Consider the following 18,630-nt stretch of genomic DNA (forward strand, 5'->3'; position numbering starts at 1 on the left):
CACCCTCCTCTCATTTACCTCTCCACCCTGCAGGCTCTCTGTCTTTATTCCTGATGAAGGGCTTTTGCCCAAAACGTCGATTTTCCTGCTCCTCGGGTGTTGCCTGAGCTGCTGTGCTTTTCCAGCACCACTCTAATCTAGAATCTGGTTTCCAATTTCTGCAGTCCTGGTTTTTACCATATCCCTCTAAAACCTTACTATTCATGTAGCCAGCCAGATGCCTTTTAAATTGTAATTGTACCAGCCTCCACCACTTCCTCTGGCAGCTCATTCCATACATGCACCACCCTCTGTGTGAAAAAGTTGCCCCTGAGGTCCCTCTTAAATTTTTCTCCTCTCATTCTCAACCTATGCCGTTTAGTTCTGGACTCCCCCACCCCAGGGAAAAGACCTTGTCTATTCACCCTATTCATCCCCCTCGTGATTTTATAAACCTCTATAAGGTCATCCCTCAGCCTCCGATGCTCCAGGGAAAACAGCCCCAGCTTATTCAGCCTCACCCTATAGCTCAAATCCTCCAAACCTGGCAACATCCTTGTAAATCTTTTCTGAACCCTTTCAAGTTTCACGACATCCTTCCGATAGGAAGGAGACCAGAATTGCACGCAATATTCCAAAAGTGGCCTAACCAATGTCCTGTACCGATGAATCTGAATATAATTGTCCCTGGCATCTGTAATGAGGCAGGACTATGCTAATTACTTTATAATTCTTAATAGCGCAGACAATAGCAGTGGCACAGCTTCAAAAAGATCCCAGTAACGTAATCCAGAATTGCTTCTTTTATTTGTGCCATCCAAGTATCCTTGTGATGTAAATGCACACCATTCACAGATTGAGAATATGCACAATTCTTTTTAATTAGCAAATTCAAATTTATTGTTAAATGCAATTGCAGGAAATAAAACTAGTGTAGTGCAGAAAGAAACAAACTATTAATTCTTTAATGAATCATTGGATACCACATAAATAATGTAAGCCTACTTCACTCTCCATGATGTTGAGCAAGACAATTTGAAGCAAGCAAATTGTCAATTTCATTTTCAGAAATTCAACTTGCCGACTTAAAATTTCATATAATTGGACCTACCAGTCTTGACCGATCTGATTTACTCATGAGAGAAACCGATAAACCAAATGGAAATGGATTAAATTTGTTTGTAAAACAATTCTATTTTCAAGATAAGTATTCATGTTGAGACAGAGCTGATTGTTGTAAATGTCACTGCTGGGATGTAAATATCTGTCTAGAATACTTCCTTTGGAAATCCCCTCTGGATAAACAACTATTTTACTTCAGGCAATCCCAAACCCCTCCTCCCCTACCCCAGATTGGGCCTCCTTCCCAAGATAGCTAAAGTTAAATAGACAGAATGGACAACATCGAGCAAATCTTGGCTGAGAGCTTTAGATTGCACATTATATAATTCAGGAGCTAGTTTGCCCCGAAAGTAACTCTATTTAAAAGCAATGGACCTCACTAGTCCTGTGGACCCACAGCCATGGCGATATGGTACTAATTATTCTTTCCTTTTCTCCCTTTTATAATCTTGTCTGACCGAAATTTGTCCAGAGGAACTTTGATTATCCGGCATTCAATTATCTGGCATTCGATTATCCAAATATCGGATTATCTAGCAGCGATGCTCAGCTAAACATGTTATCCCGCTTTCGATTATCTGGAATTCGATTAACCGAGCAAAATACTCCCCACCTGTATCCTTCAGATAATCAAGGTTCCTCTGCAATTGGTTTTAATGTTTTTATCTTACTGAAGCCAGAAGAAGCTCAGCATTCAGAACGTTAGGAATAAAGTCTGCAGGAGTCCATAGTTAAAATGAAGCATAATTAGAAAGTTTAAAAAGCTAAGAGTCAGCGTAGCCGTCTTGCAACAATGTTGTCTTTTCCTGAACCGAGGAGCCATGAAATGAATTAAGATGGATTTTGTCTTAATTTTTTGTAAATTTTGCTTATCTATACCTTCTGCTATTAATATTGCCACCGTGGTGTGATGACTTAAATACATTTCACTGTATTTTTTTAATGAAAAATTCAAGTGACAATAAATGACTATTTTTTGTCATTTTGGCTACTTTTTATTCTGTTCACCTCTTTGGAAATATTCACACATTGGCAATATTTCCAGGTCCCAACTCCAGTTGGGTCAAAGGTGCAGCACCACCAGGAATCTTCCTGGAGATGGAGAATAAAAAGGCTGCCTTTTATTGCCTTTACCATTCAATAAGGGCAGCAGAAAGAGACTCATGAGATGGCAGGGCAAGAAACTGGGTGCTCCAATAGAGGTCTACAACACACACTGTGAGTCAAGATTAGAGTGATGCTGGAAAAGCACAGCAGGTCAGGCAGCATCCGAGGAGCATGAAAATTGATATTTCGGGCAAAAGTCCTTCATCACTCTGTGAAGAGGGGGTTGCTGCTACGGGCTGAACTGTTGGGAGACGTATATGCAAGGCATTAGTATGTGTATAGTTTGGACATTGTAGATATCTGTCTCTATGATTTCCTCATTCAATGGCAAAGCTGCAATATGAGCAGATACCACCCCCTCCCACACCTTGCTTTTGGTTCCCTGTGATCTCTACAACAGCCTCAAATGCAAAGTTGTTTCAACTTGCCACTGTAAAGTCATCTCATTCCTTCTCTCACATCAAACAGTCCACAGGGTTTGAATCCTGCCATGGCAGATGGTGGAATTGTAATTCAATAATAAAACAAAAAAAATTCTGCAGTTAAAGTCTAATGATGACCATGAATCTGTTGTTGAAAAAACCATCTGGTTCATGAATATACTTTAGGGAAGGAAACTGCCATCCTTAGCTAGTCTGGCCTACATGTGACTCCAGACCACAGCAATGTGGTTGAATCTTAAGTACCCTCTGGGCAATTGCAGATGGGCAATAAATGCTGCCTAGTCAGCAATATCCTCATCCTGTGAGTGAATTTTTAAAAAATGGCAATTTACTGTAATATCTCCAGTTTGGGATCAAGTCATCGCTATGATTTTCTGGACTATAGTGTCATGTTATATTGGAGGTAAAAACAATGACTGCAGATGCTGGAAACTAGATTCTGGATTAGTGGTGCTGGAAGAGCACAGCAATTCAGGAGCCATCCGAGGACAGGCAAAATCCGAGGACAGGCAAAATCGACGTTTCGGGCAAAACCCTTCATCAGGAATAAAGGCAGAGAGCCTGAAGCGTGGAGAGATAAGCTAGTGGAGGGTGGGGATGGGGAGAGAGTAGCATAGAGTACAATAGGTCAGTGGGGGAGGAGATGAAGGTGATAGGTCAGGGAGAAGAGGGTGGAGTGGATAGGTGGAATATCCTCGGCAGAGTGTGAGGGGGAGTTGAAATGTTGGGCCACGGGGCGGTTTGGTTGATTGGTGGGGGTGTCTCGGAGATGTTCCGTAAAGCGCTCTGCCAGTCTCCCGGATGTAGAGGAGACCGCATCGGGAGCAACGGATACAATAGATGATATTAGTGGATGTGCAGGTAAAACTTTGATGGAAGTGGAAGGCTCCTTTAGGGCCTTGGATGGAGGTGAGGGAGGAGGTGTGGGCACAGGTTTTATAGTTCCTGCGGTGGCAGGGGAAAGTGCCAGGATGGGAGGGTGAATCGTAGGGGGGCATGGACCTGACCAGGTAGTCACGGAGGGAACGGTCTTTGTGGAAGGCGGATAGGGGTGGGGAGGGAAATATATCCCTGGTGGTGGGGTCTGTTTGGAGTTGGCGGAAATGTCGGCGGATGATTTGGTTTATGCGAAGGTTGGTAGGGTGGAAGGTGAGCACCAGGGGCGTTCTGTCCTTGTTGCGGTTGGAGGGGTTGGGTCTGTTATATTGCCTAACCAGAAAACACTAAATGTGAATAAATATCTAAATAGTGCTAAAATTTTATGAAGCAGTAATAAAAACATTTTACTTCTCCAAATCCTGTATTTTCTGTGCTTCTGCTTCCAAAATAATATATTAAAATGGTGCTGTGAGTTGCTTGGATCTGCTGAAAAAAATTGATGTTTCCAAACAATGGACCTGAGAAGATCACACAGCAAAACAAATCTGGATATTATAATAGTGTCTACTGCAAACTGGCCATACCTAATTTCCTCAAGTTGTAGATCGATTGACACTTTTGTGGGGTCTGTACATATAAGCACATCCCAACCTAATATTTGACCTCGTCTCTCTTTTATGTGTTTGAAATTGACAGGCAAAAATGTGGATATTGCAAACAAAGTATGTGCGTGAGTGAGCATGCACTTCAATACTTGACCCTTAGCCAATATGCATCTAAAGATATAGTTAATCTATCTGTAGGGATGTGAATGGTGATTGACTTTTTAGGTATTTGCCAATAAACATTCAATGATATTAATTGGCTTTTTGGATTGTTGTTTAAAAGTGAAAATGCCAGAAACATCTCTCATAAAAATGATTTAATATTTGTTCTGCATATTAGACCAACCAACATTTGCAATACTTTGAATGGTCCTTTTAATAGGTTACAACTGATGATCGGAAATGCCCCCATCTCTTGAAACAACCATGTGGTTCTCGTTTTGGAACAGCCATAACTGCAGTTTCAGATCTTAACCTGGATAACTACAATGATGTTGTCATTGGGGCACCTTTGGAAGACAGCCACAAGGGTGCAGTCTACATCTTCCATGGATCTGGCACAACCATCAACAAAAAATATTCACAGGTCTGATGCTGCTAGAACTTGAAAATACCTTGTTATTCTCTGAATGTGGTGCTGAACCTCCCCCCTGAAAGCTCTCCACTTCCCAATTTTGTGTTCCTGAAAATCTAACTTTGCTCAGCTTTTGCTTATCTGCCTTAATACTGATGCTAGATGTCAAATTTTATCGTACAATGCCCCTCGGATTGACTTTGGTATGTACTTCAAATTAAATATACCACACCAATACAAGTTGTTATTAGTTTTGAACGTAACGTCAGATTATTGGAGGTGAATATTTGTGTTCAGAACTCAAATTTATTCGGGTCTGGTGATGTAGATTATCATGTCCTGGGGATTTATCAACTTTCAGTGTCATTAATATTTCCAGCACTATTTTTCTGCTAATATTAATTTCCTTCAATTCCTCCTTCCCAAAAGACTTTTGCTTCTCTCGCATATCTCGGGAGTTTTGTTTCGTTTCTTCTGAGGAGACAGAATAAAAATGGCTGTTTAATTGCTCTGTCACTTCCAGTGGGACTGGGGAACTTGTCAGACTTCAACTCTTTTAATATTCTCAATACCTTTCCCGAGTGATTATAATTGTTTTAACTTCCTCCCCCCCCCTTTCACCTCTTAATTAGTAATTATTTCTGGAATATTATTCATTTACAATGAAGACAGACACATCTTTTCAATGCATCCATCATTTCCTTATTTAATTCCCCAGCAACTGTCTTTAGAGATTTCTGCTAACTTTGCCTACATTTTCCCCTTTTTGAATGCATACAAAATCTCTTACTTTTTTTTGGATTTCTATGTAGCTTTCACCATTTTTTTGCCCTCCATTTTTAGTAATCCTTTGCTGGTTTTAATATTTTGTCCAGTCTTCTGACCTGTCATTAATCCTTGTAGAATGCTTCTTTTTCTTTCAATTGCATGTTATATTTAACTTTCACAATTAGCCACAGATAAACAATAGACAATAGGTGCAGGAGTAGGCCATTCTGCCCTTCGAGCCTGCACCACCATTCAATATGATAATGGCTGATCATCCTTAATCAGTATCCTGTTCCTGCCTTATCTCCATAACCCTTGATTCCACTATCCTTGAGAGCTCTATCCAACTCTTTCTTAAATGAATCCAGAGACTGGGCCTCCACTGCCCTCTGGGGCAGAGCATTCCACACAGCCACCACTCTCTGGGTGAAGAAGTTTCTCCTCATCTCTATGGTCTATCCCGTATTTTTAAGCTGTGTCCTCTGGTTCAGCACTCACCCATCAGTGGAAACATGTTTCCTGCCTCCAGAGTGTCCAATCCTTTCATAATCTTACATGTCTCAATCAGATCCCCTCTCAGTCTTCTAAACTCAAGGGTATACAAGGGTATGCTCCAGTCTTTCAGTGTAAGGTAATCCCGCCTTTCCAGGAATTGACCTCGTGAACCTACGCTGCACTCCTCAATAGCCAGAATGTCTTTCCTCAAATTTGGAGACCAGAACTGCATACTGTGGTCTCACCAGGGCCCTGTACAACTGCAGAATAACCTCTTTGCTTCTATACTCATTCCCTCTTGTTATGAAGGCCAGCATGCTATTAGCCTTCTTCACTACCTGCTGTACCTGCATGCTTACCTTCATTGACTGGTGTACAATAACACTCAGATCTCTTTGTACTGCCCCTTTACCTAAATTGATTCCATTTAGGTAGTAATCTGCCTTCCTGTTCTTGCCACCAAAGTGGATAACCATACATTTATCCACATTAAACTGCATCTTCCATGCATCTGACCACTCACCTAACCTGTCCAGGTCACCCTGTAATCTCCCAACATCCTCATCACTTTTCACCTTGCCACGCAGCTTAGTATAATGAGCAAATTTGCTAATGTTATTACTAATACCATCTTCCATATCATTAATATATATTGTAACAAGCTGTGGTCCCAGCACTGATCCCTGCGATACCCCACTGGTCGCTGCCTGCCATTCCGAAATGGAGCCGTTTAACACTACTCTTTATTTCCTATCAGCCAACCAACTTTCAATCCAAGTTAGTACTTTGCCCCCAATACCATGCGCCCTAATTTTGCTCACTAACCTCCTATGTGGGACTTTATCAAAAGCTTTCTGAAAGTCCAGGTGCACTGCATCTACTGGATCTCCCTCGTCCATCTTCAGATGTTGCATCCCTCACCTCCAGTTCTTTTCTCTCATTGGGAATTATCTTTGCAGAGTGTTCTGAAAAACTTCCTTATATGCCTTCTACTGCTTCCCAATAGACCTACCCCTTACCCTAAATCTGTCACTCTCATCAGCTCAGTCTTCATAATCTTATAATTACTTTTATTTATGTTTACCAGACTGATCTTAGACCCACTCTTCCTCAAACAAAACGTGAAATTCAATCATGTTTCAGCAATCACTGCTAACCAGTGGCTCTTTTACAATGAGGTTGTTAATTAATCCTGTCTCATTGCATTCAGAATAGCCTGTTTGCTGCTTGGCTTTAGAATGTATTGTTCTAAGAAAGTGACCAGAAAGCACTCTATGAATAATTTTTCTGGTCTATCTTTACTAATCTGCTCCATCTAGTCTAACCTAGGTTAAAATCACACACCATTATTGCTACACCCTTCTCAAAAGTCTCCATTACTTTTTCCTGCTCTAGAGCATATTAATTTAATTTAGGGGCATCTACTCCCAAAATTGACACCTCATCATTGCAATTACTTATCTCTACTCAATTCAACTACATTTTGATCTTTTGAACCAAGATTATCTCTCAGTGTTATATGGCAAAAGTGAGGACTGCAGATGCTGGAGATTAGAGTCAAGATTAGAGTGGTGCTGGAAAACCGCAGCAGGTCAGGCAGCATCCGAGGAGCAGGAAAATCGACATTTTGGGCAAAAGCCCTTCTGATCTCGACTGTCAGTATCATATGAATGATTCAACAGTGCAGCATCCAGCACCCAGGCTGAACTGGAGCAGTTCATCAGCTTTGCCCACAACTTCCACCCCACCTTCAAATTCATTTCACCCATCTCAGACACCTCCCTCTCTTTTCTTGACCTCTCCATTTCCATCTCTGGCAACAATCTCCAGATGGATGTTTACTATAAACCCACAGACTCTTACAATTACCTGGACTACACATCCTCCCACCTAGTATCCTGCAACAACTCCATCCTGTTCTCCCAATTCAGCCACCTCCGCCACATCTGTTCGGATGAGGAGACATTCCACTTGCAAGCATCCCAGATGCCCACCTATTTCGAGCACTTTTACTCTCTCTGTCATCCAGACAGCCTTCCACCGCACCACCTATATTCCCCCCCCAAAACGCAATAAAGACAGAGTCCCCCTTGTCCTCAACTACCACTCTACCAATCTCTGCATGCAACGCATCATCCTTAAACACTTATGCCAACTCCAACTAGACCCCACCGGCAAGGACATCTTCCCCTCCCCACCCCACTCCGCCTTCTGCAGGGACGTTCCTTTTACCAATTCTTTGTTCCTGTCACTCTCCCCATCAACTCCTCTGAGCCCCCAGTACCTTCCCCTGCAACTGGAAGAGACGCAAAACCTGCTGGCCCACCATCCTCCTCACCTCTATCCCGGGCCCCAAACAGTCCTTCCAGGTGAGACAGAGGTTCACCTGCCGCTCCTCCAACCTAGTTTACTGTATTTGGTGCTCCCAATGTAGTCTTCTCTATATCGGGGAGACCAAATGTAAATTTAGGGAACAGTTCGCCGAGCATCGCAGCCGGACCCGCTGGGGCTGACCTCACATCCCAGTCACCACCCATTTCAATTCCCCTTCCCATTCTCCTTCCGACATGGCCGTCCTTGGCCTCTTCCATTACCACAATGAAGCAAATCACAAATTGGAGGAACAACACCTCATCTTCTGCCTAGGTAGCCTACAGTCTGGAGAACTCAACATTGTGTTCTCCAATTTCTAATATCCTCTATTCCCATCCCCCGACTTCCTTCCCAGCCCTTCCTATCTGCAGCTCGCCTTACACCCACCCCCAGTCCTGAAGAAGGGTTAAAACCCGAAACATTGACTTCTCCACCTCCTGATGCTGCCTGGCTTGCTGTGCTCTTCCAGCCTCCTGCTTGTCTACCATAGGGATATAAGAGCAGGAATAAACCATTTGACCCTTCGAACCTAAGCCACTAATCTAAAACATCATGGCTACTCTGGTCTCACTTTGCTGACTACTGTCCATCACCTTTGATTCCCTTGTCAATGAAAAACCAATCAAATTCAGTCTGGAATAAATTTAATGACCCAGTTTCTACTTTCTTCTGGGAAAGAAAATTGTACACTCAAATGACTTATTGAGAGAAAAGAAACTCCTCATCTCTGTCCTACGGAGGGAAGGTTCCTAATCTTAAACTATATTGGCTCATTTTAGTTTTACTTACATAAGGAAACATTCTCCCAGTATCCACCCTGCCAAGTCCACTCACCATGTCTTTCAGTAAGATTATCTCTCATTGTCCTGAACTCCAATTGATATAGCTTAACCTGTATGATCTTCCTTCATAAGATAAGCTCCTTATTCCAGGAAATGATTAGAGTGAACCTTCTATAAATTGCTTCAAAAGCATTACATATTTATACAAATAAATAGATAAAAGCTGTGCACTGTACATCAGGTGTGGTTTCACCAAGGCCTTATGTAGTTCCAGTAAAACTACTGTACTTCTATATTCCATTCACCTTGCAATAAACTGCAACATTCTGTCTCTTCCTATCCACTTGCTGCACTTGTACACTAACTTAATGGGGTTCATGTGTCAGAACCTTTTAATCCCTCTGGACTACTGAGTCCTACAATCTCTCTTTATTCAAAGAGCATACTGCATTCCTGATGAAGAGCTTATGCCTGAAACATCAATTCTCCTGCTCCTCAGATGCTTCTTGACCTGCTGTGCTTTTCCAGCGTCGCACTTTTCAATTCTGTTCTTCATTCTCCCTGCAAAAATAGACAAGTTCACATTTATCCATGTTACACTCTATCTGCCATTTTTTTTTGCCCAAATCACTTAACCCATCTATATCCCTTTGCAGATTCTCTAGCTCCTCCTAACAACTTACTTTCCTACTTACCTTGCTGACATAAGCAAATTTAATTAACATAAATTTAGTCACCTGATTGAAATCATTGCGAATTATAAATAGTTGAGGACCTGGCACTGATCCTTCTAGCTCTGCAGTAGTTCCAGCTTCCCAACCTGAAAATGACCCACTTATTCCTACCTGGTTTCCTGGTAGCTAACCAATCCTTTATCCACACTAATATGTTAGTGCCAACACATTGTGCAGAACTTTGTTCTGGAACTTTATTAAACACCTTTAAGAAATCCAAGTACACCATATCTATCAGTTCCTCTCTATCCACTGTGAATGTTACTTCATCCGAAAGTTCTAAAAGATTGTTTTATACACAACTTCCCTTTCACAAAGACCTGTTGATCACATCATGACTTTCTAAGTACTCTGTTTTAATTTCTTTAATAATAGATTCCAGCGCCTTTCCTCGGACTAATGTAAGGCTAAAAACCTTATAATTTCCTACTTCCTGCTACACTTTTCTCTTGAATAAACATGTTACTTTTGCTAGCTTTCAATCTGCTAGAATCCTTCTGAAATCTATGGAATTCTGAAATATTATAACCAATGCATCTACCATCTGTACTCCCACATTAAATGTGGATCATATGGTCCCCATCACCCATTCCTTGCTTCCTGTCCTTCTGAAATGTCATGTTCTTCATGTTCTGTCAATGTACAATCATCTGGTTTACATTATTTAACAAAGTCGAGGTCTGCCCAATCCTTTCCCGCAAATTGTGTCCGAACCAAAATGAAATCGGTGCTACACATCCTCAATCTGGACAAGAAAGAAATTCATACCAATAAGTTTATTCATTGTGTTTTAAAGATGAAGATTGTACAACACTAAAAGAAATTCAGTTCAATGTTAGTTTTTACTTCACTTCCAAGGTAGAAGTGTTAATCTATTTGTTTCATATACAATATTGAAGTCAATGTTACTCGATCAGGGCATTGTTATTTTCAGTCGTTTGAATTACAGTTAAAGGGTGTTTATGCGAATCGGGAACTAGTAGCTACCATTGGAAGCTTTTAGCAAAAGCACTCAATCATGCACTTCTTTAAGTGTAACAGCTAAACCAGAAATTTACATAATAGCTAAGAGACATGTGATTTGACGATGTCAGCATCCCCTGCGGTATGGGGCCCTTCAACATTCCCAATACACAAACCACCCTGGAATTTTCTGGATTGGTTAAAACACATTGGCTGGAGACCCCCTGGAAAGTTTTCAGTTCTGTGTCTGACTCAAAAACTTCCGACTGTTGCAACTCAATCACTTATGTAGGTAGCCAGGAAATGTCATAGGGTTTAAACCCTGGTCCAACTTGTAGCTAACAACACTGAGCTCACACAACTCATCGTTAAAAGCCCCCAACCCCAAATATCCCAAACTTGCCTCAACACCCAGCAACATCCCCCATGATCAACCCCATACCCACCTGAACTGGTGCCCCAAACCCTGACCCCAACCAGCCTCAACATCTGCCATCCAGCCCTCCAATTCACCCTCACATGCCACCTGACCCCTCACCTACCTGTCACATTAACCCAGTCACTTCACACACACACCTTCTCTCCCTAGCCTTTCAATAAGGCTTTTGGGACATTAATACTGCCTGTAGCTGTCAATGAAAAGTGACATGGCTTAGCCTCCCCTACACAGTGAAGGTTTAGTTGGATTAAAGCTGCCCTGCACATTACTGAAGGCTCCTGCATTGGAACTTGGACATTTGCAAAGCGCAGATGCAGGACCTTTTTTTAAAAGAAAGGTATTGGGAATATAGCAATGCAACAGTGAATGCTGCTCCCAGAAGGTTCAGATCATTATGAACTAAAATTTATAACTGCAGTTAAAAACAAAATCGGAAATTATGGGTTTAAACTAAGCTAATCAAATGATTTTCTTAATAGCGCATCTCTGCATCTGCACCGGCTGTTGACTTCAATTACTTTGGCCAATCAATCGATGGGCAAATGGATTTAAATGATGATGGTCTAATCGATATTACAGTTGGAGCACTAGGTGGTGCTGCCCTCTTCTGGTTTGTATCAGTTTTGCATTATAATTATTCCCTTTTATTGCGATTGACTCTATTCTCAGAGCCTTTCTTCTGTATGACTTGTAAATTCACGGGAGTCCCAAAAGTACAAAGTCAATGAAATATATTTTTGCGATGGAATCTTCCACCATCACTTTCCCCTGTAATACAAACGCTATTGTTTGAATAGCACCTGTCAGTCATCATTACAAAATGATTTCCTGAGGTTACTTGGCAGTAAAGTGATCCATAAATTGTAGGTTACATTTCTGTTATCCAGGAAATCATTGCTTTAAGTGCTGGATTGCAAAACCTTTACGGTAGTTTGTTTCATCGGCTGTGATTCTGAAATGCTGAGATTGATTAGTAATCACAGAATGAGTTCTAATTAAGTGTGTAGTTGCTGATATTGAAAATACTGCATGAGTTTCATGACTGTTTTCAAAATCTTTCACTAGGTCCCGTGATATAGCTCAAATCAGGATTAGCAAACTGAAGTTTCAACCCAACAAGATCAATATCCAGAACAAGAGTTGTGTGATTGATGAGAAGCCAACAGTGTGTATTACAGCAGAGCTTTGTTTCAATGTTAACCTGAAGTCTGGTAAACAGCCATCACAACCAATTGGTATGTTAATGTGACTTGTAACATTGTTTTATATGAAGCCACTTTATATTTCACTTTATCAAATATAGTTCCTCAGAACATCTACTTATGCAAAAAGAGAGTGTAATGCACATCATATTTCACAGGCAGCATTGATCTGAGAGAACTTGTTCTCTCAGAGAACAAATTACCAAAAGTAATTTGGTGAGATCTAACAGTCTCTATGGCATCAAAGTCCCTATCCCTGACATCAGTGTGAAGTAAAAGTGATAGCAACAATGATGCTATCTGACAGATAAAGCAGTAAATCACACTGAAGCAATGTCATAGACAGCAAATCAGGGATGAAAATGCATTGATTGGGCTGCATTTAATTACAATGGCGATCCACTGAAAAGCCAGGGACAACCTCTATTCAGCTGTTTCCAGGAAAGCTGATCCGATTCTGTGTCCATCCAGCAAATAACATCTGACACTAGGGCTCTCGCCCCTTTAAAGTTGGAGATTCCATCTCCAAGTAATCACAGAATCAGCTCTGTCCTGGTAAAGATGGTTACTGCAGCAAGGTGTGTTGGGTTGGGCTTACTGGTTGCTGATAGGGAGGCCATTCCTGGGCCAGAGGATACTGGATCTGCATGGAAGTTGTTAGAGTTTCCTAGAATCTCTCTTCAAGCAATAGATAGCCCCCCTACTCGCTATGGAATCATAGCTGTGGCAGAAGGAGGCCACATTGTGACCACTAACTCCTTACTGCTGGCCGCCTTTCCTCCTGATTCCTGTTAAAAGTCACACAACGCCAGGTTATAGTCCAACAGGTTTATTTGGAAGCACTAGCTTTTGGAGCAGCAGTGTTGTGTGATTTTTAACTTTGTCCACCCCAGTCCAACACCGGCTCCTCCACATTATGGTTCCTGATTCTAAGACCTCCTGAATCATAATTCACTCCCATGGGCTGGATTTTTTTAAGCCCATTATCCATAATTTCTGGTTACATTTTACAGAGAACGAAATATATTTTCAGAGTTACACTTGGGACTACTGAAGAAGCTGAAGGACCATGAACAAAGCTTAACAATATTTTTTTAAGTGGAGAAATTTGACATTCGCACAAATATAAAATGAGGTTTCCCGGACGAGAAAGGATTTTCAGCAATAATTGAGATCTTAGATTGCTGCTAAAACCCAGTTCTGACTTTGCAAAATATAACTATTTTCAAGGGTCTGTAAAGTAGGGCCAATAATGTAAAACAGACAATTTGTGACAATTTAAACATTTCTAACTGATTACAAGCTGCATGGAACTTAATATTACACTTGGTAGTGGTGGGTAGAATTACTGAAGATACTGGACTTTCACTTTTAATCGAGCAGCCAGGATCAAGGATGTATCAGAGAGTGTGCAGAACATTATCAAAGGGGAAAGGGACCAGCAGGAGGTCATTCTACACATTGAAACTAATGATATGGGAAGAGAAAAAGATGAGATCTGAGGAGAGAATTTAGGAACATAGGCAGGAATTTAAAACGTAGGTCCTCGAGGGTAGTAATATCTGGATTACTTTCAGTGCCATGAGGTAGAGAGGGTAGGAATAGGAGGATAGAGCAAATAAATGTGTGGATGAGGAGCTGGTGCAGGGGAGACGGATTCACATTTTTGGATCATTGGAATCTCTCCTAGGGTAGATGTGACCCATATGAGAAGGACCTGAATTGGAAGCGGGCTAATTTGCTGGGTGGTGAGATTTGGTAGAGCTGCTTGGGAGGATTTAAACTGGTACGGGAGTGGGAAATGAAATCCAGGGAGATAGTGAAGAAAGAGATCAGTCAGAGACTGGTAAAGTTGGGAAAAGCAGCAAGTCAAACAGCAGAGAAGGCAGAAACAAAGCAGAGAATGAGCGAGGACTGATAAATGAAACTCAATGCAAGAGGCCTAACAGGTAAGTCAGATGAACTCTGGGCATGACTGGGAATAAGGAATTGGGATATCATAGCAATTACAGGGATGTGACACAGGGATGGACAGGACTGGCAGCTTAATCTTCCAGGATATAGATGCTATAGGAAAGATGGAAAGCGGGGAGGGGGGCAAGAGAGGAGGTGGAGTGGCATTTTTGATTAGGGAACAACATTGTGGCATAATTTAAGGAAAATATACCTGGGAATACGTACAGGGAAGTTATTTGGGTAGAACCAAGAAATAAGAAAGGGATGATCACCTTATTCGGATTGTACTGTGGAACCCCTCAATAGTAGGCGGGAAATTGAGAAACAAATTTATAAGGAGATCTCAATTATCTGTAAGAATAATAGGGTGGCTATGGTAGGGGACTTAACTTTCCAAACATAGATTGGGACTCTCATAGTGTTAAGGGCTTGGATAGGGAGGACTTTGTTAAGTGTGTACAAGAAAACTTTCTGATTCAGTATGTGAATGTGCCTATTAGAGAATGTGCAAAATTTGACCTACTCTTGGGAAATAAGGCAGAGCAGGTGACTGATGTGCCAGTGGGCAGCCAATGAGAATAATTCTGTTAGTTTTAAAATAGTGATGGAAAAGGATAGGCTGGATCTAAAAGTTAAACTTCTAAATTGCAGGAAGGACAATTTTGATGGTATTAGGCAAGAAGAGGTGTCCTGATGGAAGTTAATAAGAGGTATAGATAGAGTTGATGGTAGTTGTCTTTTCTCTAAGATGGGGAATTTCCAGACAAGGGGGGCATATTTTTAAGATGAGAGGAGAGAGATGTATAAAAGTAAAAGAGGTGATTGTTTTACACAAAGGGTGATCCGTGTGTGGAATGAACTTTCTGAGGAAGTGGTGAATGCGGGTACAATGACAATGTTTAAAAGACATTTGGATGGATACACAAATAGGAAAGGTTTGAAGAGATATGGGCCAGGAACAGGTAGATAGGACTAGTTTAGTTTAGGTTTATATTCAGCATGGACTGGTTCAGACCAAAGAGTTTGTTTTCATGCTGTATGGTTCTATGATTCTATAATTTTCAAACCTTGAATGGGAGCAGATGTTCACATGTAAAGAGTCGGCTGGAAAATGAGAAGCCTTTAAAAGTGAGATAACAAGAGTCCAGAGACAGTATATTCCTGTTAGGGTGGAGGGCAAGGCTGGTAGGTGTAGGGAATGCTGGATGACTAGAGAAACTGAGGTTTTCATCAAGAAAAAGAAGGAAGCATATGTCAGGTATAGACAGTAGAGATCAAGTGAATCTCCGGAAGAGCATAAAGGTGGTAGGAGTATACTTAAGTGGGAAATCAGGAGGGCAAATAGGGTTAAGGAGAATCTAAAGGGATTCTACAAATACATTAAGGACAAAAGGCTAACTAGGAGAGAATAGGGCCCCTTAAATTTAGTAAGGCTGTCTATGTGTGGAATGCAGGAGATGGGGAGATACTAAGTAAGTATTTTGCATCAGTGTTTACTTTGGAGAGGGATATGTCAATAAAGAACATGGGGAAATAAATAGCAAGATCTTAGAAAATGTCCATATAGCAGAGGAGAAGGTGCTGGATGGCTTAAAATGCACAAAGGTGCATAAATCCCCAAGGCCTAATCAGATCATCCCTAGAACTCTTTGGGAAGTGAGGGAAGTGATTGCTGAACCGCTTGGTGAGATACTTGTAGCATCAGTAGTTACAGGTGAGGTGGCAGAAGTCCTGGTTAATGTGGTACCACTATTTAAGAAAGGTGGTGAGGGAAAATCAGGGAACTATAGACCTGACATTGGTGGTGGGCAGGTTGTTGGAGGGAATCCTGAGGGACATTAGGGATAGTCAGCATGGCTTTGTGCATGAGAAACCATGTCTCACGAACTTGATTGAGTTTTTTGATGAAGCAACAAAAATGATTGATGAGGGCAAGGTAGTGGACATGATCTATTTGGACTTCAGTAAGGCATTTTACAAGATTCCCCATGGAAGACTGGTTAGCAAGATTAGATCACATGCAATACTGGGACAACTAACCATTTGGATACAGAACTGGCTCAATGATAGAAGACAGAGGGTGGTGTTTATCAGACTGGAGGCCTATGACCAGTGGTGTGCCACAAGGAATGGTGCTGGGTCCACTGCTTTTTGTCATTTATAATGATTTGGATGTGAACATAGGAGGCGTGGGTAGTAGGTTTGCAGATGACACCAAAGTGGACAGCGAAGAAGATTACCTCAGATTACAATAGGATCTTGATCAGATGGGCTGAGAAGTGGCAGATGGAGTTTAATTTAGATAAATGTGAGTTGCTGCATTTTGGAAAGGCAAAGCAGGGCAGGACTTATACACTTAATAGTAAGGTCCTAGGGAGTGTTGCTGAACAAAGAGACCTTCATGTTCTGGTTCATAGTTCCTTGAAAGTAGAGTCACAGTTAGATAGAATAGTCAAGAAGTCACTTGGTGTGCTTGCCTTTATTGGTCAGGGCATTGAGTATAGGAGTTGGGAGGTCATGTTTCAGCTGTACAGGACATTGGTTAGGCCACTTCTGGAACATTGCATGCAATTCTGGCCTCCCCATTTTGGGAGGAAGTTGTGAAACTGGAATGGGTTCAGAAAAGATTTCTAAGGATGTTGCCAGGGTTAGAAGGTTTGAGGTATAGGGAGAGGCTGAATAGACTGGAGTTCTTTTCCTTGGAGCGTCGGAGGCTGAGGGATGACCTTGTAGAGGTTTATAAAATCGTGAGGGGGACGGATAGATAGGATAAATAGACAAGGGTTTTTCCCTAGGGAGCAGGAGTCCAAAACTAGATGGCATAGGTTTAGGGTGAGAAGGGAAAGATATAAAAGAGACCTACGGGGCAACTTTTTCACACAGAGGGTGGTGCGTGTATGGAATGAGCTGACAGATGAAGTGGTGGAGGCTGGTACAATTACAACATTTAAAAAACATCTGGATGGGTATATGACTAGGAAGAGTTTAGATAGCTTATGGGCCAAATGCTGGCAAATGGGACTAGATTAATTTAGGATATCTGGTCGGCATGAACAAATTAGGCCAAAAGGTCGGTTTCCATGCTGTACATCTCTATGACTCTACAACTCTATTTATAGACTCCAAACATTACACCATCCACCAATCGGGGCAACAGCGGGCATTCACAGGAGACTACCCACCAACAGCAGTTTCCAGGATCATGGCACCATGGAAAAAGACAATTAGGCCATAGTCATAGGGGATTCTACTGTAATGGGAGTAGATAAGCGGTTCTGTGGCCGAAACATACTATCCATCTCGGATGGTATGTGTCCTCCCAGGTGCTCAGGTCAAGGATGTAACCGATTGGCTGCAGAGCATTCTGAAAAGGGAAGGTGAACAGCCAGTTGTCTTAATGCATATAGACACCAATGATATAAGTAAAAAACGAGATGAGGTCCTGAAAACAGAATTCGGAGAGCTAGGAGAGAAGTTAAAGAGGAGGACCTCAAAGGTAGTGATCGCAGAATTGCTACCAGTGCCACGTGCTAGCCAGGATAGAAATGAAAGAATAGGCAGGATGAACACATGACTTGAGGGATGGTTAGGAGGCAGGGTTTCAGATTTGTGGGACATTGGGACCGGTTCTGGGGAAGGTGGGACTATTACAAATTGGTTGGTCTACACCAGAACCAGACTGGAACTAATTTCATTGGGGGAGTTTTTGCTACTGCTGTTGTGAAGGTTTTAAACTAATGTGGTAGGGGGCTGGGAACCAAAAGAGAAGGCTAGTAGACAGTGAGGTGGAAACTAGAGACTGGAAGGATCATGAAGTTAGCATTACCAAGTGGAAGAGCAGGCAGAGAGCAGATGAATTCAAAAGAACTGGCGGCATGAAGTGCATATATTTTAATGCAAGGAGCATAGTGGGGTAAGGCAAGTGAACTTAGCGCTTGGATTGGTGCCTGGGAGTATGACGTTATTGTGATCACAGAGACTTGGTTGAAGGAAGGGCATCATTGGCAACTAAATGTTCCAGGATATAGATGCTTCAGACAGAACAGGGTGGGGGGATGGGTAATAAAAGAGTGGGAAGGAGTTGCATTGCTGGTCAGGGATGATACCACGATTCTGCTAAAGGAAGACACTATGGAGGGCTTAAGCAGTGAGGCATTATGGTTAGAGCTGAGAAATAAGAAGGGAGTAGTTACATTGTTGGGGCTGTAC

General features: G+C 41.8%; 1 protein-coding gene across 1 annotated transcript in view; it reads left to right on the forward strand.

Annotated features, from left to right (window-relative positions):
• The window catches only part of itga1 (integrin, alpha 1), a 226,037-nt gene that overhangs the window by 139,130 nt on the left and 68,277 nt on the right, over positions 1-18,630 (forward strand). The window contains exons 15-17 of the mRNA XM_043688299.1: positions 4,518-4,721; positions 11,743-11,873; positions 12,329-12,498. Of these exons, the coding sequence (XP_043544234.1) occupies positions 4,518-4,721; positions 11,743-11,873; positions 12,329-12,498 (505 nt within the window). The remainder of the gene's footprint in view (positions 1-4,517; positions 4,722-11,742; positions 11,874-12,328; positions 12,499-18,630) is intronic.

This window comes from Chiloscyllium plagiosum, chromosome 1 (assembly GCF_004010195.1).
Source record: "Chiloscyllium plagiosum isolate BGI_BamShark_2017 chromosome 1, ASM401019v2, whole genome shotgun sequence".
NCBI lineage: Eukaryota > Metazoa > Chordata > Chondrichthyes > Orectolobiformes > Hemiscylliidae > Chiloscyllium > Chiloscyllium plagiosum.